Source organism: Hyalella azteca, unplaced genomic scaffold (genome assembly GCF_000764305.2).
Source record: "Hyalella azteca isolate HAZT.00-mixed unplaced genomic scaffold, Hazt_2.0.2 contig6181, whole genome shotgun sequence".
NCBI classification, from domain to species: domain Eukaryota; kingdom Metazoa; phylum Arthropoda; class Malacostraca; order Amphipoda; family Hyalellidae; genus Hyalella; species Hyalella azteca.
In genome coordinates, this window is record NW_025936349.1 from 71,582 (window position 1) to 95,168 (window position 23,587).

The window sequence follows — 23,587 nt, forward strand, 5'->3', positions numbered from 1 at the left end:
CATAGGCCTTAAAGGATTATACATAATTACAGCTGCAATTTTAAAGGGAAGAAAAATAAAGCAAGCGCTGTTGTATTTCAGTTTTAGCATGATTTGTTGTTTTTGCATCTTCAAAATACTGTAATTAAACATTTTTAGTTTATAATAATTGTTCACTTGCTGTAAGATTTGGTTTACATTAATTTTAATATCTCTTATTCTGTTGATTGAAAAATTCAAGCAAATTGTTGGTTCAACAACAAAATTGAGCTCATAACTGCTGGATGGCTGTAGAGTTTACGCAGATAAATGGAGGTCGCTTCATCAACGAGAGCGCTCTCTACTCGTACCGGTGTTCCGACAAGTGAGATTTCCTCATAACTGCTTCATTTCAATGATATATTTTCGCACTTCCAATGTCAGAACTGGTATGACGCCATCCAAATAATTCCTTGATTATATTCTTGGTTTGGTTTTGTGCTACAAATTAATGCCAAAATCTGGCGAAAATAATCGATTAATCATTTGATGAACACACGAAACTGTACCTGTTTCAAAATGATTCGAGGTCAAATAAAACTCTGCACCAGTTTTTAGTTCGAGGTCAAATGATCATTTACAGAGGGTTGCTGCTACCCTTCATCTCTGAGTACACGTGGCCCGAAGAGGTGCGGGCGACGCTCTACTTCATCGGGCTGCTCTACTGCTTCCTGGGCGTGTCTATCATCGCCGATATTTTCATGGGAGCCATCGAGAAAATTACAAGCAAAACTAAGAAAGTGCGTACATTAATGTACAAGAAAAATATTTGTAAAATCAAGTTTTTGTTTTGTATTTCTAGGCCTTTTTGCTTTGCATATGTTTTCTGTGTGGGAAACTGAGGAAAAAGTTTCAATTCAAAATCACAAATCCTTGTTTTCCAATTAATCCTTTTTAGGCTCACGATCCCACTGTCAGAATATACGACCAAATTTCTTAGCTTTACTCGCACTGTCGACTATAAAAGCACGTTTTTCTGTTAAAAAAAATACAAATTTGGACAAATCTTTTGAGTTGTCTCTGAACGAAAAATACTTTTACGAATGATGGAAAACCATAACTTTCGACTGAGGCTAGTTGCCCATTTATATATGCATGAAAGACTTAGTCATGAACGCCACCCTATATCGTGAGTAAAATATTTTACGAGCTTTTTTTAAACAAGCTGTCGTCTAAATATTTGATGAGATCTTCGATGCAAATTCGAGCCTGATGGGCCGTAGTAATTTGACACCTTATGATCATTTATGACGAATAATGAGTAAGAAATGAATAACATAGTCGATAATTTTGTTAATTTTCCATGCAAACTATCTAGTATTAATTTATGAAACCTGGAGCAATGTCCAAATCTGATCATGAACGAATTGCTGGCTGCCGATCAAGTTCACCGCACTTATGAACTACTGTTGATGAAGCTCCAAAAGCTGTTCATTTTGCCTTCCCTCTTCCATAGCAGACAGCAATCAAGTCCACCGCACTTGTGAAACGCTATTGATAATAACACTCTGAAGCCGTTACATTTCGGTTCGTTTTGGTCAAGCGGTAGCGACGATAATGAAATTGAACAAACTGGAGAACGAGTTGATGAAATTCTTCCACAAATATACCATTTATATTATCAGTCTGCTTATATCGCAAGTTCACAAGGGATATAAAAACAAAGAAAACACCAAGCAAATTCACCATATTGATATTGAAAACGTTTCGGAGTAAAGCTCCATCATCAGTTCGAAAAACTAAAAATGAATAAAATCATATTAATATATCAAAACTCTAAGACAGACATAAAACCTAAACAAGACCTAACATTAAATCGAAAAAAAACAGGACTCGATTGGAACAACATAGTCCTAGGGTTCACGAAAAGAATATAAAAGCCTAGCGATTCACTATTTCCAGATTATATGAACTAAACGCATTATCGAGAAACGGTTTTCGTTTGAAGATATGTAGAGACTCCAATATTCTCAAATCCGAGCAGCCAGAAGTGGAACCGAGTATCCTGAAATCACTCTCAGATACAGCCACGTCGCACTGTTCAGCATATAGGCGCACGGAAGAATAAGGAGGCTTGGCGAGAGGCAAATTAGAACGATAGCTCCTGCCACGGTGTTGAGAAACCCGGATGTAGAAGTTACGCGACGTCATTCCAACGTACGCAGATGAGCAGCGCGCACAACTGAACTCATAGACCAGGTTTGATCGCATCCGGGCAGGAATAGTGTCCATATACGTGAAGAAAGAACCAATTTTGAAATTATTTACCAGCAAAACATGCAAATTTATATTCGGGAAATATTTTTATTTATACGGAATTTCAAAAATATCGGACAAACGAAACCTCATTCCAAAAAAATTAATTGTTATAATTTAATTTCCCTTATGTCATTTGAAACTAACATTTACGTAACATTAAATACTTCTTCCTCAAAATAATTAAAAATAGTTAATCTTACATACATAATTCTGTCGTCAAGTTAAAATTAATTTAATCGTTTCACCCAGCTATCATTGACACCTGCTGAAACGTTGTCCTCAACTGCAACTGAGAAATGAAGTAATCACAGGTTGTGAATCAAATTCACCACACTTATGAAGTGCTGTTGATGAAACTCTAAAACCATCGCATTTTACAAACGAAAAATTGAAGGAGTCAATCGTTAATATAGGAAAAATTATTAAGACAAGTATTTTTTATTCTGTCGCCTGAGTTGCCTTGAATCAACTTACTGTTAATAATAATATTATATATTATTATATTATATATAATATATAATAAATGTATTAAAGAACATATTTTTTATAAATCATATTTTTAAAATTTCGACATAATTTTCTAAAACATCAGTCAATTAGCTTTTTACAAAATATGATGATCACATTTAGGTTTGCCTAGTAATTATAGCGTCATGTGCGTAAGTAAGGATACATGCTATGAGTGATTATCATTTGATGACCTAACCGTATTCATACAGACGGATACAGTCAATAGACTGATGTTCAAGTTCGTAAATTGAGGTACTTGTGTTTTAAAATATTTGTTAGGAACATAAATTGATGGATGCGTTAAGCCAAGTGAAGCTTTCTAACGAAAAACGCAAGCGGCATAACGAGAAACCCAGGCGGCCCAGTGCCGGCTAAATATTTTATTACTAATAGATGAGGCGATTGGAGAAAAGCATAAGGGTACGTACTCAGTGAAAGCAGGTTTGCCCGCGCGGGCAACCTGCTCCAATCTGCCACAAGAATGAACATAGGATAATAATGTAAGTGCTCACAGAGAAAACCTGTACGAATTGGCCAGCGCCAGGCCTATTTATTTCAATTTCAGGCGCCAGCCTAAGAAGGTAACCAGCACGCTGGTAACCTGCTTTCACTGTGTGGGTACCCATACACCTGCGTTCTGAGGCGTAACAGGTAGCACGAGCAGCATTACGTTTAAACATTCACAGAGATGCAGCATCATAACAAGTCTCATCGCACTCTCACCGTCATCCGTCTCACGTACATGCATCGAAAATATCATCTAAATGTTATTGGGATAGCGAGGACGACTGAAAAATTAAAGGGTCTATCCCGAACAATTTTCTTCTCTTCTATTTAGAAAAATAATAATAATAATGGTAGATACCCTGGCTTTTGTTTGGATAAATGCAGCAGCATAATTTTTTTTACTCTTTTTCATTGGTTTAAATGTGGTAAGAAAAAAAGCAGAGAATCGATGATCAATGGAAAATGGATGAAATATGTGTTAACTAATGCAATGCTCCCCACGGCCCACCTAGAAGGTTTAGATTAAATGGGGGGCATCAATGAAGTCACGGGAAGAAGGAAACAAACGGGCTCTATACAATATAATCGATCAAAATCATGTAAATCGAGAGACAAAAATGTCAAGAAGAGAGAATTAATGTGTTGAAGCACCATTTCTAAATGAGTAAAGAACACGGTAGACATATAATGAAGGTAACTCATTAGCAATAGTAGTAAAAATCAATAGCCTGAAGTTGAACCCGCTTAATTGGTTGCAATGATCCCTATTAATAATGCACAAAACTAATTAAAACATAGTTAAGTGTTTCAATTTCAAACAGCTAGCGTTAAGCAGTGACCTAAATTTCGTTGCCGGAGTTCTCGGCTCGGCACGAAAACGATTTCTGTCGAGGTCATTTCCGCTTCTGAGAAGACTAGACCCATGGTTGAACTAGTATATAGTTCAACCATGACTAGACCATCACGCGAAAATTCGATTTGACCAAAGAAATTCGATTTGGCCAAAATTCAAAGAAAAATAAAAGTGTCCATCATCCGATGAGTGGATACCACATATCCTCTAAAGCTAGGCTCCAATACATTCAGAAGCTGATTGGATATTTCGTCGGTGTAAAGCATGTCGTGCGCTACTTCTTACCCTTATAAAAAGGAGAGTTTAAACTCTACACACATCTACTATGACCCGAGATTGTAATCTCAACATGCATAAATCAGTACCAACCTATAGCGTTGGTTAGCGCTTGAATTTACAGTGAACACTTACTTTGCCTGGAAAAATCCTCAGCTTCTATGTCATGACCTTGCGGATTTATTGCCGGTGTACCAGCATTCACTAGAACGCACACGTTTTGAACCCGTAACCTGAAAGCATCTCCCTCAGGTATACATGGCGCAGCCGGGTGCAGAAGAACCAGCCATCGTCGAGGTCAGAGTGTGGAGCGACACGGTCGCCAACTTGACGCTCATGGCCCTCGGCTCATCGGCGCCTGAAATTTTTCTATCCTGCATTGAAGTTGTTGGTGAGTGCAATTATAACTACTTAAAGCAATTAAATTTGAAATTGTTTATTTCAATAGTAAAGGCCGTTCAATGCATTGTTGAGTGTAATTATGTTTACATAATTTAATATAAATTTGAAATTAAGTTTATATCGATGACGAGTGCTGCTTTCTACAATGTCAACATTGTCTCCATCAACTTGATATAATATTATAATCTAATTTAATACATTAATTCAATATACTATGCCCAGGCAACAAGTTCACTGCTGGAGAACTCGGTCCTTCTAACATCGTAGGTTCAGCGGCCTACAATCTCTTTGGAATAACAGCAATCTGCGTCATGTGTGTACCCAAGGGCGAGACTCGACGGATCAAGGATTTCAAGGTGCGAAGGATTTGCGCGATTTTTTTCGCGATTAATCTCTAAATTTTAGGCCTGCATCTGAAAATATGTTGAATTGACTCAAATTTGTTCTATGAGCTTCACATATTCCTTAATTTGGTGACCTGAGATTCCCATTTCTCGATAATTTTCATTTGCTCGTCGCGTGTAGAATTTAGCCTCGCATCAAGCTACTGCAGAGCGCAGGATGATTTCATAAATGAATCGTCATTTTTTTACACCCTCGTTTATTCCTGTTTACGTAGGCGAATAATTGATGATAAAGCCATGTGATGTGAAAATCTACGTCCTTATCTCTTCATGCTCTATATGTACGAGGCACCTCCAGCATTTAGCTGCCAAAAAATCAATGAAGAACTGCAATCATAACGAATGCTATATAAAATTAATATTATGGTCAATATTGAGATGTCCAGAATTTCATTAGCATAACACATTCTGGGCAGGTGTTCGTCGTCACGAGCGTGTTCTCGCTGGTAGCTTACATGTGGCTGCTGATAATTATTGTCGTGATCTCGCCTAACGTCGTTGAGGTCTGGGAGGCGTTTGTGACGCTTTCTTTCTTCCCTTTGCTTGTTTTCTTGGCATGGTTGGCAGAGAAGAACTTCTGTGGCGCGCCTTCTAAGATTGGGACCAGCAAGCAGGAATTGAGAGACTTAGAGCCAGGTGTGATGTCAATCCAAGAAGACGTATGTAACTTATGAAACGTTAGTAATTAAATAACTTATTCCTGGCTGTCGTAAAAACCGACATTCTTCAACGTTGTAACGTATGTCTGTAAGCTTATCACTGTGATTCAACATCGCATTTTATTCATGAAACATGAAGTTGCAGTAGCGATAGTGTGGTTACAACTAGCATCCCATTTAGGCAACAAGAACCTTGTGACAGAAGCAAGGGGGCACAGAAAGTAAAGGAGAAATTGGAAAGACAGGAATAGACGAAAGAGGCGCTACGTCCATTATTAGGTTGCTGGTAATTTTTGGGGGTTGCGTTGGAATAGAGGAAGTGAATCCGTCAAGGCACGTATATGGTTAACACGAATATACTATATATCAATATATGTATTGAAATACATTGATGTACACATAAAAGTTAATAATTGCATGTTTGCTCTTTCAAAATAATGTACTTATTTTGGTATTAAGTGGCAATTCGATTAACGGTTGCAGATGACAAGTTGAGTGAAGACGAGTACTTCCATAACGGCCACCTGGACCACGACGGTCTGGTGCGCTTCATCAAGGAGGTCAAAAAATATCCTGGCCTCACCGACGAGGACATCGCAGCGCTCGCGGCCTCTAAGTCGGCACCTTCAATTTTTGCATTCCTATTCTAATTTTTATAACATTTAGAAGCCTTTAAAATCATTCGATGGCCTTCTACGTCCATCACTCGAAACTTGTCTTTCTACTAATTTTTCTATTTTTTTATGTTGTAACTTGTGCTTTTTAGTGTTCTAGGCCATCTTAATTTACTCAAGTTAAAAAACTTTAAATCATTTTCTAGAATTTTAATAATTAAAAAGTATGTCTTTTAACTTGATGTATTCACATCGAAAGCGAAGTGAGCTAAAATTCTTGTCTGAAATTCATGTATCCTTGAATAAATGCCGCAGGTTGGAGAAGTATATAGTCAGGAATATCATAGTTTCACTTATGGCGGCTTTCGTTTGAAAAGAAAACATCCTTATTGTAAGTAAATTGTTGAAAATTTTTGGCAACCACTTTCATGAACCATCAAATAATTCGCCCAGGTTGGTTCAGTCTCAGTCGCACTCTCGGCTGTGGTACCGCGTGGGCGCCGTCCGCAAAATGACCGGCGGGCGGAAGACGCAGCCACAGCTCTCCGCCAGACTCACGAAGGTGAATATCTTAACTGAATGTTGGTAGCTTTTTACGTGGTCTTATTTATTGGAAGGAAAATTTTTTACAGCGATGATTAACGAAATAATCATGTCTATAAACGAAATAATCAATATAAGCAATGGTGTTTAACGAAATTTTAAAATGTTGGAGACTAGCTACGAGTTTAAAAGGTGATCGATAATAGGAGATCGCATTTCTTAAATAATCAAGTGTCGTAATAAGCGTTCTGTATGAAAATAGTAAAGACTAAGAGAGTGATGGATGCAAATGAAAATTTGCTGATTGTGTGGACAATGTTATTATAACAAACCATCGCCATGAAAATTTCGATCAAATTTTCATTGTGGTGCTGAAATGAATGAAAATTATCTCTAGTTATTTTTTCGATGAATGAATATTTCGAGGCTTTGGGCGAAATGTATTTATTCGTGTTATTGTTGTTGTATCCGTTCCGTAGATTATTTAATTTACATAATTCTGTCAGTTGAGATTGATCGAGCTTATTAAAAGGTTTACGTACTGTGTTTATCCAGTAATTTTCTTTCTGACCCGGAACGGTTCCAAATCCACTGACCTATTTTGTGTATAGAGTAAGATTTTTTTGCTGATCATATGGTGTTTGTTGATTTTTATTTTCGATGCATGAATGACTTAATTTATTCTATGTGTATGAAATAATTTAGTCTATACCAGTTGGTTGCAATCAATGCACCTCAATTAAGAGTTTTCAAAAGAAATTCGTGTTGCACATATCATGTCATCGATTGATTAATCAATCATGCTTGATCATAAATGACAGTAAGAATATTATCTTTCGACGAATAAAGGTATTTTAGCTCGGAGTGAATGCATTGCATTCAGAAAAGCTATTCACAAATTTTAAGGCGAAATGGGATTGAGAAAAGTTTTGACAGTTTACCGTCAAAAAATCGTATTACAGATAGAATGGATTCGTTCATGTACGAGTTATTGTACGCTGAAAACACTCCGACTTTCTTGTGTTAATGGCGAATTTGATTGGACAGTCAGTCGCGCAGAGCTCAGAACAAAGGCGGGTGCCGACGCTACCAGTCTTTGTTATCCCCGACAACAACAACAGCGGACAAGAACCGTGCTCCACGGATGACGCCACACAAGCCCTGGGTCTCGGGCAACTGCTTTCGATAACGTCGGTGTTACCCGCTTCTCTCGCAAGGGAAATCGAACAGAAAGCCAGGAAAGATATCCTAAGACGAAAACAAATTGCAGTGAGTTGGTGAACGACTTTCTCTCGAATTGCACTTGGAATGTTTCTGAGACGTGGCACACAAACTGTGGGTCAGTGAATGCCGTTTACGGATATTTTGAGCAGTTGAAGATGTATAAAGCCTTGCATTTTTTTGTTCACTTTTACGAGCTGTAAGCGATTTCACGAGTCTCATCGTTAATGGTGTTATTTTTTGCAGTTTGAAATCATTACCTTGGGTGTTATGTATCCACATAATCCATTGATTGAGCTTGATCGTATCTGATTAAACTTAAATCTGACCTCTGCCACTGTTTGCCTCAATTTCAGCATAACATTTTATTGATTCAATTTTTCATTTTTATTTATTCATAGTTTCGAATCTAACTAGACTCATTGAGTGAATCAAACTTACCCTTACTTTTTTCCGTGCAATTAAGTGAATTTGCATGCAACTGTTACGTGCGAAAATTTATGGGCGGAGTAAAATTTGTCATCTGCTTTCATGTCATGTTTTCGAGATAATCATGTAAGTTTTTATCCAAAACAATGCTCCCAATGCGGCTTGCTTGTTTTATCTTAAAAATATCCTCTGAAGATATTCATACCGAGGATTATTCATAGATTAATGTTGACTTCGTTGTACCTTATACAATAAAATAATAAATATTTTTTCTATTATCACATAGATACTCAATCAATTACTCTTTACCTTAGAATTATAATGGCGCGAAAAAAGTTTCTAAGTACTGCTCCTGGTTTTCGTTTGGTGTGTTGTTGCTCTGTCTTGTTTTTCTCATTTATCACGGAGTTCCTTTTGAACCTTTCTTGTTGAAATCCTCGTGACTACGTATATAAGCCATTCTTTGTAACTTAATGGGTCACCGACAACAAAAAGGCACTTGGAAAGAGTGATGGGGTCTGAGGAAGAAGGGACAGGAAGAAGGCCGACGTCACTAATGAACTACAGATTTTTTTGGCACAGGGGCATATTCTTGCACCTCCAACGTAAGATAACGCATGAATAAATCTTGCGTTAATCTACGGATGTTTCACTGCTCGAAAGGAAGATCTATGAGTAAGGATTCTACCACAAGAATCCCGATTCATAAAGTGCTCCTGTTGCACTACTTGAAATTCTATCGTATGCGATCGAAATTTTAAGTATTTCAAAATATTTTTTACATTTTGCAATGTTCTTTAACATTTGGTTTGATTGTCAACTTATAAAGGAGCATTACTCTTTTGTCTCATTGAGTTAGCGTCTTGGCTCAATTTAGGACGTGACCATTTCATTTCAATTATTTGAGATTATATACAACCCCCTCAATCGTTGCAATGCCAGCCGTACATCTGATCTTGAATTTGAACAGTCAATCCTCGATATGCTCACGTCAAACGAAGGTTAACGTACTGATGAGAAAGAGCCTATGCGTGGAAGTCTAGGATTTAAATTGGATCTATTACAAGAATTGCTGCTATACCGATCAATTGAGGATACATGGTAATAAACCTCGCACATGTCGAAAATATGGTAAAATCCGAGAGCGTCTCCAGCATGGGGTGCAAAATTTCCCTTAATGATAACAGTTGTAATACAAAGTTCAAATAATTTGTGGTAATGTACACGATTTGAGAATAAATAGCAGTAATGCATTTAAGATTTCAGACTTATATATCTTTTCTAAGAGTGGAGTTAAAGCCCACAGACTTATTTAAGAAATCCCACAGATGACAATGTATACTGACCTGCGTTACCCCAGCCTCTTAAACATGCAGAATTTTTATTGTGGTGGTCATGACACGAGCTCTGGATCCCCCGTCAAAGGGTTGGGATATGGGCGAACCGCATCGTTATTTATTTTCTGACTTACGACATGGTAGTAATTGAACATATGACACAGGATTTATGGTGCACAACTTTACGTATAAATATTTACGATTCAAAGTCTCTCAATTGGTTTACCGATCGGTCTCTATAAACCAACTGAAGGTTTCTGAATATCCCAGCTTGAGCGCTATGAACGCCCTGAATCGGGTCCAATTAGTATAGAATCGACAGTTCACTTGATTACCTGCATGATCTGCACGATTAAAAAGGCATCGATGTAACGCCCTGTCGCCTGCTTTTATTTGGATGACAGAGTTTCAACAGAGTCTGCCAGGATGTTCCGCGATTTTCCAAAAAATTATTAGAATTTTTTATCTTACACCGGAAATTAAACAGAATGAGATCATTCTCGCATTGGTCGACGTTCATGGCAGTTTGCATGCAGATATTCAGATGAATAATGCCACTTTCTCTTGCCGTATCGAAACCCCAACAGAAGAGTTACCTTGTTACTTTGAACATCAACCTGCAGGACTTAGTCATCAACATCGAACATCATCATCATCAACATCGAACATCAACATCTTAGAACATCAATCTCAACAAGAATATTTACAAATATTAACATCAGATTTTCGTCTCTCATTGATTAAATTTTGTTTAGCTCAGCAATATCAATTAGTCTAGCCTCGGTATTGTAAGTAAACGCAGGCAGCGGTGTAGAATTGGGACATTTTTACAGCATGGGACGTCGTCTTATGGTTTGAATTTACGACGAATTTACGACTTGTACACATAACGCGGGCGGGGATGCCGCGTTGACTCTTCGCAATTCGTTATTCCGAAGTCTACTTCATTAACTGCATCTCATGTCATTTTCAACACTTGAATTGTCCTTCCAATTCCCAACATGAGGTGAGGCAAGATGTGAATGCCGTTATCGACTTCCACGCTGCATCTTGCGCCATCGTGGAAAACATCGGCAAGTTTGAGGTTGAGGTGAACCGCAAGGGAAGTATGGACCACACAGTCAAAGTGAGGTAAGATTTATGCGGTAACATGAACGTTTTTTTTAGTAAATTATAGCTTTTATCTGAGAAAAATAATGTAAATGCATGAACCAAATCTCCACCAATTGTTTCGACCGTGTCCAGTTTGTATTGGCAATGTTTAGTAGCCGTCGATGTATGCCGTTTCCAATTAATTTTTCTTTTTATTTCCGTAAACATGATTTTTTAAACTGTTAAATCTCTCCATGTCTCCTAAAGAAGATATCACTGGAACTTATCCTTCAGAAATATGTTGCTCCACTACTTATTTCCCTCCTTCTATTTTTATGTATCGTTATACAATTTAATTTGGTTGTAATGACTAGTTATTTGCGGTTGAGCTAGTCAACATCCTATATTATTCGCGATTCCCTGCATGTTGTGTTCACCTACAGTTCAAATTTATTTCTACGTTCAATGTTCCTTGAACGACTGAAGCAATTTTTTTTCATCGAATCAAATCAATTTTATTTTTTTAGAGTCGAGTCCATCGATGGCACCGCTAAAGAAGGTCAAGAATACGTAGGAGTCAATCAAGTGATCATGTTTGAGCCTGGCGAAGTCTCAAAAATGGTAGGTATATATCATAATACATAACTCTATATACTGTTAATTCAAATAGTTAAATCCTGGTTCTCATATAAAATTAAATATTTCGATTTTCAAAAGTGGCATAGGCTGGCATCCATATTTTATCTTCCCGTAAAAATTATTAATAGCAGGCTGTTGAATCCCACTCAATTTCATCAACAATATTGCATGCATTGAAAACGTAAAAACGATTCCATTTGAAAAAAATATGATTTAATTTTTGACAGTAGTTGTTGGGGAATGAAACTTACTTGATGATAACTAGGTGGAGGTAGCGATCGTGGATGATAAACAATGGGAGCCTGACGAGGAGTTCTACCTCCGCCTGTCCCTGCTGCCCCACCGCGAAGACAGGGAAGGCGTCCAGCTCGGCAAGATCAGCATCATGAAAATTGTCATTCACAGTGACGATGGTGATTATATAATTAATCTTCAATGTTAGCTGAAGGGTGATACTTCTAATAAATCGTACGTGCATTCCATACGAGTTTATCTCGTCAATCAAAAGTACCAACTGCACAATTCAAATGAAATTTGAATTACAATAAGAATCATCGTTTTTATTCAAGTGGCTTGGAAAAACAACATCAAAATGAATTAGTAAATTTTCGTACGGGAGCTACTTCGCCACTGTTGGACGGAAACCCAATTATAACAAAACTTGCTAAAAAATAAAAGGTAGTCATTTACTCGAGTCGAAGGTAGCCGTTTATTAATTCCATATCAGAAGCCAACAACAGTCAAAGACTCCGAAACGTTAATCCCTGTATATTTTTAAACAGAAACCTGGTTTAAATGCGGCCTTCAGCTCCTATCCCCTTGAAATTGTAAATAGATAGGCCTGTATCCTTATGTGTATTTGTTTTTATTTTGTCAATTTATGTTTTTATCTTTGATGTGAATTTAGTTTTCTAATTGATTCTGATTTTCTTATTCAGTCAAAGACAATATTGAACCATCCCAAATCGAACTCCAAGCACGAGACTACGCCAATTAAGCAGGTTTATAGCAGCATCATGAATGCCGGCTGCATACCAGCAGTCTTGAAGCATAATTCATGATGCCAGCTCCGGAAGTGACCTATTAGCAGCTTGATGTGAGCCTGTCTTTTAATACGTACGTAGGCCTCAAAAATTAACACGTCTGTAGCATACAGCTCACTCAAAGCATCAAGTCTGCCATGAGCGGTGCCAAACGGCTCAAATGCTGCTCCAAATTTTGAATGGGATAGTTGCAAAAGTATTTTAATGGTACTCCACGGGTATCGAATGAAGTGAGATTTCGTCATACCCATCCAGAGCCCGGAGTTCTGCAGTTCCAGCGCCGCGGTGTCCTGGTAAAGGAAAGCTGTGGCACCACCCTGGTGCCCGTGGTGCGCAAGAACGGCGCTGATGGAGAAGTTTCTGTCAAATGGCGCACTCTCGACCACACAGCCTTCAATAAAAAGGATTACATAGGAGGCGAGGGAGTGCTCACTTTCAAACACACAGTGGTAATAACATTTTCTAACAAAATTTCAGTAGATTTCGATGTTATTAAATAATTCCATAAGTACGCACATTAAGCAAATTAGCTCCTGGTTCTAACTTTTAGTGTCGACAGAAGTCCCTTACTCCAATATTTCTACTATTAATATATTAGATTGATGCCGATCATAGATGTTTGCATACTTACATGGAAGCTTTGCATATTTTAGAAGAAAACCTTGCCAGAATAACGCGTATAATTTGTATCCATTTGAAATTATTAGCCGATATGTTTTTAGGAGACTTTGCCTTTGGTTATTATGATTTTAATCGCTTCTACTGTTTAGAATTTAAGTCGCTCATTTAACTATACGAGTACATGCGTTATCGAATTTTGAACAGATGAAGCTAACATTAGAAGTTTGCGGTGAGAATGTTGTGCCTTTTCTTTTTTGCTTTAAATTATTAATTACTATTTCACCTATCATCAATTGACCAGTTCCTGATTTGAGCTACTCTCTTTCGATTTTTGGGAGGTTGTTCCTTCGTCCCAAACCATTCACAGCTAATTTATGATCCTTAAAATTAGTTGTCAAGACTTATTGTGACCGAAATTCCTCCCAACCTAGTCACTGTCCAGGATCCCTAGCCAATGTCCTTCCGATACCAGGTGGAGTTGAATATCGAGATCCCCATCATAGACGACATGAGCGAGAATAAAGACGCGCATTTCGAAATTGAGCTTTACGACCCTGAGGGCGGAGCTACATTGGGACCCATCAACCGAACTGCGGTTACCATCACCAGTGATGACGGTGAGGGCTAGGTCATTATTACTGCACCAGGCAGTCTACAGAATCGAATCTACCAAATGAGATCAAAGTTAAAAAATACGTAAAAGTTGTCTTGTTATCCAGGGCCTATACTTTCAAAAATAGTTAAGAGATCGTAAGTTCATTAGCCAATCATTGACGGCCTTTCAAGCAAAATCTACCAATCATAGAGCGTAAGTACTTACGAGCGTAAATAGAGCGTAAGTACTTACGTTCACTTAGCGAGTTTTGAAAGTATGGCCACTGTCAGAACTTTAAATATCAAGGTACACTTTAGAGCCGTAACGTAGGGTTTTGGTGCATTGCTTAGGTTAAATTTTCACAGTTAAATTGCCAAGCAATGAATCTTAATTAAGTAGTGACACTAGTAGCAAGATCATTTACCAATGAAGTCATGAATTAAATCGACCATGTTGAGTATCAAGTTTGATACTCGTCTGAGAGTTCATCTTTCACATCTTATTTCTTCCCTAATGCATATCTGTTAATCCTTATGTCTTCTCTAATCGAAATCGCAATACGGGCAGATTTCGACACTGTCATTTCGAAGATACGAAACCTCACCAACGCCAACCTGCACGATTTTCAAGTCCACCACGAGACGTACATGAGTCAGATCAGAGACGCGTTTAGCGTAAACGGCGGGGACTACGAGAACACCACAACATTGGACTATGTGTTGCATTTCTTCACTTTCGGCTGGAAGGTGGTGAAAGTCATACTTTGTACAGTAGTTAGGTAATCCTTAACTTTTCATATGCCCCTTTGTGCTGCACGGCAAACATCTAAAGGTAGCCAAACTCGTCCCACACACGAGAAAGCATATCTTCTGTTACTGAGTGCACCGTAGCAGTGAAACGGTTCTTCAGAAGATCAACCAGAGTTGCTGGTAGAGGCGGGACGTAAACAGAGTTGCTGGTAGAGGCGGGACGTAAACAGAGTTGCTGGTAGAGGCGGGACGTAAACAGAGTTGCTGGTAGAGGCGGGACGTAAACAGAGTTGCTGGTAGAGGCAGGACGTAAACAGAGCTGCTGGTAGAGGCGGGACGTAAACAGAGCTGCTGGTAGAGGCGGGGCGTAAACAGAGTTGCTGGTAGAGGCGGGACATAAACAGCTTCCTTGACGTAACTCCATGAGAAATAGTCACATGGATCTGAAGAACAGTTACAGATGATTTAACCTAATCAGACGCAACCGCTTCTTCACACTTCGGAAATTCGCATGGTTGCAGCAAAAGTGTCAAGTCGACAAATTTTGTTTGGTTGATGAAAATATGAATTTACAACGATTATTGAACAAGTCCCTAATTAAACGACGATTCATTGCACCGTGGTTGAATTGATATTAATTCAACCATGCATTGTACATCGCTGAAATGTTTAGTCAAATATGACAGGGTTAAAATGGAAGATTTCCTAAGATCGCCTGACTAATCAACAACAGTTATTAATTGGTCAACTCTTAATCAAGGAACTATTAAATGTAAACATTTGAAGGTCATTCAGACAGTGGAAAAGTAATGAAATAATGAATGAACTATATTTTGATTTGATAAATAATTGAGTATATGTACAACAGTCATTAGATAAATACCCGATTCAGAAACAAGTCGCTAAATATCTTCGAAATTCATACTGTCAATTCTCAATAATTATTGTCAATTAAATGACTTCTTTCGATTTGATCAAATACGAATGAATTAATGACACTTTCCAGCTTAAACCAATAACTCGTGCAACACAGCCGGAAATGACGGTCATTTTATGAGAGTTAAACGAATACGTTAATACTCACGTCTCCTCAAAATATAAATAAATAGGAGACAATCAGTTACAGAACACCTAATTCTGCAGCGATTCCTTTCACTCCCCAGAAACAGGGAAACCAACATACTAGTATAAGCAAACGGCGGATACAGAAAATAACATATAATGTTAGGAATTCAAAAATATTTTAAGCAAAATTCAGAAACGCCTCAACTCTCTTTCGAAATCACTAAATATGTAACATGTACTGCTCTTACAGTCGCATCGTGGTGAAAGACGAAACAACCAGAACACATCTAAATTTAAATGATCCTAAGAGTGATGAATAGTAAAATAGCCAAACATATGAACGCACGGCACAGAATAATTAATTAGGAAGTACACAAATTACGTGTTGCAGGTAATATTCGCGCTGGTCCCTCCGCCATGCTTCCTTGGCGGTTGGTTGTGTTTCTTCGTCTCGCTTGCCGCCATCGGCGTCCTGTCGGCCATCATCGGCGACTTGGCGTCCATATTTGGCTGTCTTGTCGGACTCCATGACGCCGTTACAGGTCAACTTTCTGTCTAGAATTTCTCTTCATATCTTTCTAATTAGAGATGAATTCTTAGAAAGCTGAGCATTTCACCTTTTCTAATTCACATGCTAACATATGACTCCTCATTTACTCAATGTTAAACATCGTACAAGTTTCGTCTAATTGTGATCGCTGAGGAATCTTTATCTAATCTTGAAAATCAGACTATCAATGAATACTAATTAAGTCCATTTTACCCAATGTCTAATCATCAACATCAGGCTCTCAATTTTGATCGGGACAGGCAAATAATGTGAACAAACGAATCACAGGCTTTTTATTGGCTCAAGTAAAACTTTAGGCCTCTAATGAACTTCCAGGTGAACTAAGTCCCATCAAATATCGACGGTTAGCAATAACCAACATGAGCTTACAAGAGTAGAATGGATTTATATTTCAAATTTGCACCCAGATTTCCAATCGCATGTTTTTACCGTGCTTCCATCAAGCGGCAACCGTGCAACCGTTATTGCGAGAGAGCTATCAACATAAAACGGCTATTGCAGTCTATCGCAGTCTATTTCAGATTCGATAGTGATAAAACATTAAAAATTAGGTAAATTCAAAAAAATATAACTCAGTACTCACTGCAGTGAGTGTCAGAGCTCATTTTCTCGACGACGAAAACGTGAAGTCACGGACGGACAGACAGACGGACGGACATATGACGAGCACAATAGGGCATTTTATCCATAAATGAGAAATGCGCTAAAAAGGGTTTTCTAAAGACTGGCTCATGAATTTTTATTACACAAGTTAACGCTCTTACGCGGTTATAAAACCCAGTGAAACTAAATGAAACCTAAATATGTAACAGAACCCATATAACCTACCTACTCCACAATGCAAATGGATAAGTTAGAACCCTCCCAAACCAACAAGGAACCACCACGACAAGGATTCAGAGGCCCCACACATCCAAACAAAAACAGCCTAACTCTACGAATTGACGGTCGTGACCGCTGTGACACCTCCTTGGGCCTCCGAACTCTCTGATCGATGCTGTAACTCCGATCACTTGGATGCCTCCTCGGAATTTCCAAAACTCGCTGCTTAGAGGCACCGGCTGCTTAGAGACTCGGCCCATAGCCTTACCAGTCACTCAACACTGGAAACACAAATTCCTGACGACAGAACGGGTCAACCACTCTGCTATGCGGTTCGGTTAGAAAAGGAAAACCAGTACTAAGTTCGACACAGTCCACAAGAAATCAGCGGATCACTGATTTACACAAATGCCTGCTGAACTGCGCAGCTACACCGTGAGATGTAGTCTTGCACTATATCGATATCAATAATCTATTTTCCGTGTAGATTTATATGCAAAACAAAGAAAAGACTGGCACAAGAATATATTCATCGTATTCGTGCCACAACTTAGAGCATATTGAGACAATCCTTCATATCTATGTTATTATCTGTTGTGGGCATGACTACTAATTTTTATCATTGCCAATTTTCAGCAATCGTGTTTGTGGCTTTGGGCACGTCTCTGCCCGACACCTTCGCATCGAAGACGGCGGCCGTGCAGGAGAAGCACGCGGACAACGCCATCGGCAACGTCACCGGCAGCAACTCCGTCAACGTCTTCCTTGGTCTCGGCCTGCCGTGGCTCATTGCTGCCGTCTACCATTCAGTCAATGTGAGAAGCGTTAGCACATTCACTGCAAGGGGATTGAGAGTTGTATGTTGATCGTTCAGTCAATGTGAGAAGCGTTATGAACTTGGGACATTCAGTGCAAGGGGATTGAGAGTTGTCTGTTGACCGTTCAGTCAATGTGAGAAGCGTTAGGAACTTAGGGCATTCAGTGCAAGGGGATTGAGAATTGTCTGTTGACCGTTCAGTCAATTTGAGAAGCGTTAGGAACTTAGGGCATTTAGTTTAAGGGGATTAAGAGTTGTCTGTTGACCGTTCAGTCAATGTGAGAAGCGTTAAGACATTCAGTGCAAGGGTGTTGATTTGCTTTTCTATCATTCAGTCAATGTTAGGATCGATAATGACCTTCATTGCAAGCTAGGAGATGACAGGCCGATGACAACCGATGACAGGCCGATTGATATTATACAGAATACTTAGATGAACGTATAGTGATCGTCGTTGATTAAATAAAGCATTGTACTCTAAGAGTGCCCGAGAGTAAATTGAATTCCTCCAATGACGACCATCGAATTCAAGCAAATTCAGCGTGTTTTTTCAAAGGACGATAAGGTACACCCGTGAGCTGACAATTTCTTTTCAAATATTTTGATAGCAGTTGAATTAAAATGATTACGAATTTTTAAGCAATCATTCCACTTGATAACCAATGTTAGCATCGGAATGATATCGTTCATGACGGAGCTATCACATCAAAACTCGAAAATTAGTCAGTCATGCAGGCATGAAAATTGATTTTCAAGCAAGTTCCCATTCTCCTTTGAGCATGTTAAACATTATATCTAAAACTGAGAAGAGAATAAATGCAAATTTATACTTTAGTATCACCATAGGTTTCACAGATCATTCATTTTATAAATTTATATTGATTACAGCTGTTTGTGTTTCAGAAATCGACATTTTATGTGGAATCTGGCAACTTGGGCTTCAGCGTAGGACTCTTCACGATCCTCAGTGCCGTGTGCCTCGGCCTGATCATAGCCAGAAGGTATAGAACCGTAAACCTTGAGGCGATTAGCTTTTGAGGAAGGACACTAGGGCCGGGTGGATAGCTAGAGGTCCACAGTGCGATTCATATATCCTTTCCGAGCGTAACGCAGCCGGGCATCTTCACGGCTTTTGACACAAAGCGCCCACCGCAACAGCGCAGTTCAGTCACAGGCCGGAGCGCATACAGGCCGGAGCACAACTGGCCGGGGCGCAACAGGCCCTACCGCAACAGCTACTCCTAACGTAACCTAACCCAACCTGCGCCGCCTGTTGCGGTAGGGCCTGTCGCGCTCCGGCCTGTTGCGCTCCGGCGCTGTGAAGCAGTGGCTGTGTTGTGCAAAGCGGATTTACTGTTAGCCGGAGTTACCCACAGCTCATTGGTCTGAGGCAAGTGTAGATATTGCATGCTGATGGTTGGCGTTAGGCCCAGGGCCTGTTTACGAGTCAATTTTGTTTCCCACGGCTTCGCTCCCGGACACTAGTAAGAAATATACTCGTAAATCGCATGTCGTAGGTTTAAAAATTTGCGTCAACGTCTATCAGGGATTGGGTTCACAATTAACAATACAATAAGTATACAATCTTTCCCGTTAACCTCATGGTCAAAAGTTAATTTTTTAGATCTAAAATTATACCCTAAAGTTATATATTTATTCTAGTTTGAGGCAAATTCCAGAGTAAGCATTGTCCATGAGCGTTGGAATTTGTATTCATATGTGCATAATAATTCTTGAACAGTAAACTTATTTCTGAATATCAGCCTAACAAACTTTTATTTGCAAATGAATCTTATTGCTAACGGTGAAATTAAATTAAGTATTGCCTCGCATTCCACCGTGAAAACATTATTAAAAACTTTAATTGGGTTTGCTGGTTTAATAATGATATTCTCATTTCCAGGACGATCCCTTACTTCGGTAAAGCAGAACTCGGAGGCCCTGCTTTTCCTAAGTACATGACTGGCTTCCTGATGATCGCTCTGTGGCTCATCTACGTGTTTCTGGCATCTCTGCAGACATACGGATACTTTTAGGAATCTTCGATGGTATTTTAGGAATCTTAGATGGTAGGGACCTTAGATGGTATTTTAGGAATCTTAGATGGTAGGAACCTCAGATGGTATTTTAGGAATCTTAAATGGTAGGGACCTCAGATGGTATTTTAAGAATCTAAGATGGTAGGGACCTTAGATGGTATTTTAGGAATCTTAAATAGTAGGGACCTTAGATAGTATTTTAGGAATCTTAGATGGTATTTTAGGAATCTTAGATGGTAGGAACCATAGATAGTATTTTAGGAATCTTAGATGGTAGGAACCTTAGATAGTATTTTAGGAATCTTAGATGGTAATAACCTTAGATGGTATTTTAGGAATCTTAGATGGTAGGAACCTTAGATAGTATTTTAGGAATCTTAGATGGTAGGAACCTCAGATGGTATTTTAAGAATCTTAGATGGTAGGGACCTTAGATGGTATTTTAGGAATCTTAAATGGTAGGGACCTCAGATGGTATTTTAGGAATCTTAGATGGTAGGGACATTAGATGGTAGGGACCTTAGATGGTAGGGACCTTAGATGGCATTTTAAGAATCTAAGATGGTAGGGACCTTAGATGGTATTTTAGGACGCTTAGTTGGTAGGGATCTTAGATGGTGTAGGTGTTCCGCTCTCGGAGTAATTATGTTAGTCCAAGAGCTTTGTGACGCACGATTTAATAAGGGGGTAATAAGTCGGCAGACTTGATCCTTGTTTCCTTATATTTCGGCGTCGAAACCTGCACGTACAGGATTCTATAAGAGTGTGAACATACAAGAAACCGAGATCATATAATGATAATTAGAGTTTAATGAACGCAGTTCTAGAAGAGAACTGCTTTAAATCGAAAATACGAAGCACCATGATCATCTAGGATGATAATTAGTTTTATGAACACAGTTCCAGAAAGGAGCTGCCTAATTTCAAGCGAGTGCAACATTCAAGACACGAGATCAATCGTACTCTACTTAATCTAATCAATCTCGTCGATCTGTCTCATGACTCTAACTGAATACATAGCTTATAGCCTCATTATAAGACACCTAGAACGGAGCGGGCAATAATGAACGGTAGAGCGATCACATCTAGCCGACCACAAATGATTCCGACAGATTTAATTATTCACTATTACTCTCATTAGCAATAACAAAATGAGGATCTTTTTGAGGATCTGACAGAAGCAGGCTACTGCTAGAGCACTAGGTTACTGGCACCTCTACATACAGGCCGACTGCTAATGGTAATTACCTACTGCTAGGTTACTGGCCTAGTTTTCCAAACTGGCTGACCACGGTAATTAACATGACACAGGGTAAATTCGTAGGTTCTTCAACTTACGGTCTTTGAGGCTCTAGAAAGACGAATGTGGACTTCAATTCTTCAATGCTATTTCTAACGAATAGCTTTTTATACTACTAGCAATACCGTACGATACCTGCAAATATGGAATAAAGTATTTAGACTGGAACTATAAACCAATTTAACTTCACAGCACAGCAGCTTTTCTGACAATCCCATTCATTCTCAAATCGACGATATTTCCATACAACCAAGGCACACTTGACACGCATTAGCTTAAAAAAGAAGCCAAATCAATTTGCAATGATTAAATGATCATCTGTAGCACAAGCCATTACAAAGCATTCTCCACAAGATTTCTATTTTTTAGGGCAGAACGGAAACTACTAGATCTAGCTCACGACAATTATCGCCTTGAGATGACGCTGTATTGGTTGATTTAATAAGTTAATTCAAATCAAACCCTAATGTATTGAACAAATAATTCAAATATAACGGACATTCTGTGATATGCCGCTGGCTTAGAGGCGCCCATCTTGACTAAGTGACGTACAACTTCACACAACAGCTTCAGCCTCTTCAGGAATAAAAAGTAATCACTGATATTCTCACAAACAGTTTCTGCTCGTTCATAAAATCTCAATCACCCAGAAAATACACATATTTCACATTTAACACATAGAAACACAGAAATAAATTTGGCACAGCTTCCCTCGTTGCCGTTCCAAACTTCAACTGCGCGCGCATAGACTGCGTGGGTGCTGCCGGACTTGAATTTTCCGGAATTAGCAGACAAGTCGATAATTTGCATACTACGATACACATTTAACATTATATTTACTATACAGTTTAAAGTTACTATCTCGAGCTCCTCGGTCAAAGATATATTGATACTATTTTTACACGTTGAAATGAACGTGACAGTAGGGACCTTAGATGGTAGGGACCTTAGACGGTAAGGACCTTAGATGGTATTTTAAGAATCTTAGATGGTACTTTAGATGGTATTTTAGGAATCTTAAATGGTAGGAACCTTAGATGGTAACATCTTGAATGCGTTTGGGATGTGTCCACCGTTGCGCTATGGGTGGGGCCTTTGTTGTGCGCCCTCAAAGGGGCGGATAGCAAACCACTTTGTTTTACTGTTTTTAAACAAACAACTGTTTTACGGACAGTGGTTGGCCGTAAAACGGACAAACCACTTTATTAACGCTTATCTCATCTCGAGTTGTTTGAAATAATGGCTCGCTGGTCAAGATTAGAAGTATATAACAAAGTTTCATTAATTGATCCTCAATATCCATTATTCATAGTGAACTTATACCCATTGCCCCAGTTTGGAGACGGAATCCGAATGAAATAATCAAAGATCGAGCAATTCGTCGTATATAATTCGACGTATACAACTTTTGTTTATCCTGTAATGCAAAATATTTAGCCTATTACGTCCACGATTTCTTTATCATTATAGTACTCAGTATAAGAGTAAAATTATTCTGGGAAAATTGTAACTGTTCATTATTAAAGTAGTTTTAGTATCAGGTGTACTAGAATGAGCATGAGTATGAGTGTTGATACTAAACCACTAATTTTTGGGCTACATATTTTAACTATTTTTTCGCTATAAAACATTGTCAGTAAAGCACTCGAGCGATTTTTACGTGGATTATTTTGGAATCAAGATATATCATCATTCGCTGTAAAGTAAAAAGTTTTGAAACTGCAGATTAAAAAATGTTCGTTGACTAGTTTTAATTTAAGATTCCCTTGTCCGCTTGATAAGTGTAGATGGCAAAATGAAATATTTTTGCCTTATTTTGCCGTATTCTTTGCTGTATTATATTTTTACTTTCTTTTCATAAAAATTTTCAGCTGGGAAAAGTCGGCCGAATAAAGTAGTGGATGAAAATTTATATAGATAGTATTTGAGAAGTGGAATAGGGAGTATTTTGATGTTAGAATTTTTTAACGTTGTCGTCCTTACATATAGAACGGTGAATTTGCACATTATTCAGGTGCTGAAAATATAATTTATGCCAGGCTAGAAACTGAATGATGGTATTATGCAGTTTTTCCAAAATTATTTGTTCTACAGGCATCTTAGGTCATTACATTTCAGAAGTAGAGAAAAGTCATATATCTAATTTTATATCTAAATGTTAACATTTTTTCGAAATTAAAACCCATTGACCCGAGCAATCGA

At 38.5% G+C, this 23,587-nt stretch overlaps 1 protein-coding gene across 1 annotated transcript; it reads left to right on the forward strand.

Annotated features, from left to right (window-relative positions):
* Positions 1-253: 253 nt before the first annotated feature.
* LOC108670315 (sodium/calcium exchanger 3) lies at positions 254-20,356 on the forward strand. Its single transcript, XM_047880773.1, has 18 exons — positions 254-343; positions 602-848; positions 4,676-4,814; positions 5,048-5,181; positions 5,646-5,865; positions 6,372-6,504; positions 6,956-7,064; positions 8,093-8,314; positions 11,039-11,163; positions 11,652-11,745; positions 12,029-12,176; positions 13,062-13,255; positions 13,900-14,044; positions 14,590-14,768; positions 16,228-16,378; positions 17,866-18,044; positions 18,950-19,047; positions 19,950-20,356. Exons 1-18 carry the CDS (start codon positions 264-266, stop codon positions 20,080-20,082), a joined length of 2,730 nt encoding a protein of 909 aa, XP_047736729.1. The 5' UTR covers positions 254-263; the 3' UTR covers positions 20,083-20,356.
* The last annotated feature ends 3,231 nt before the right edge of the window (positions 20,357-23,587 follow it).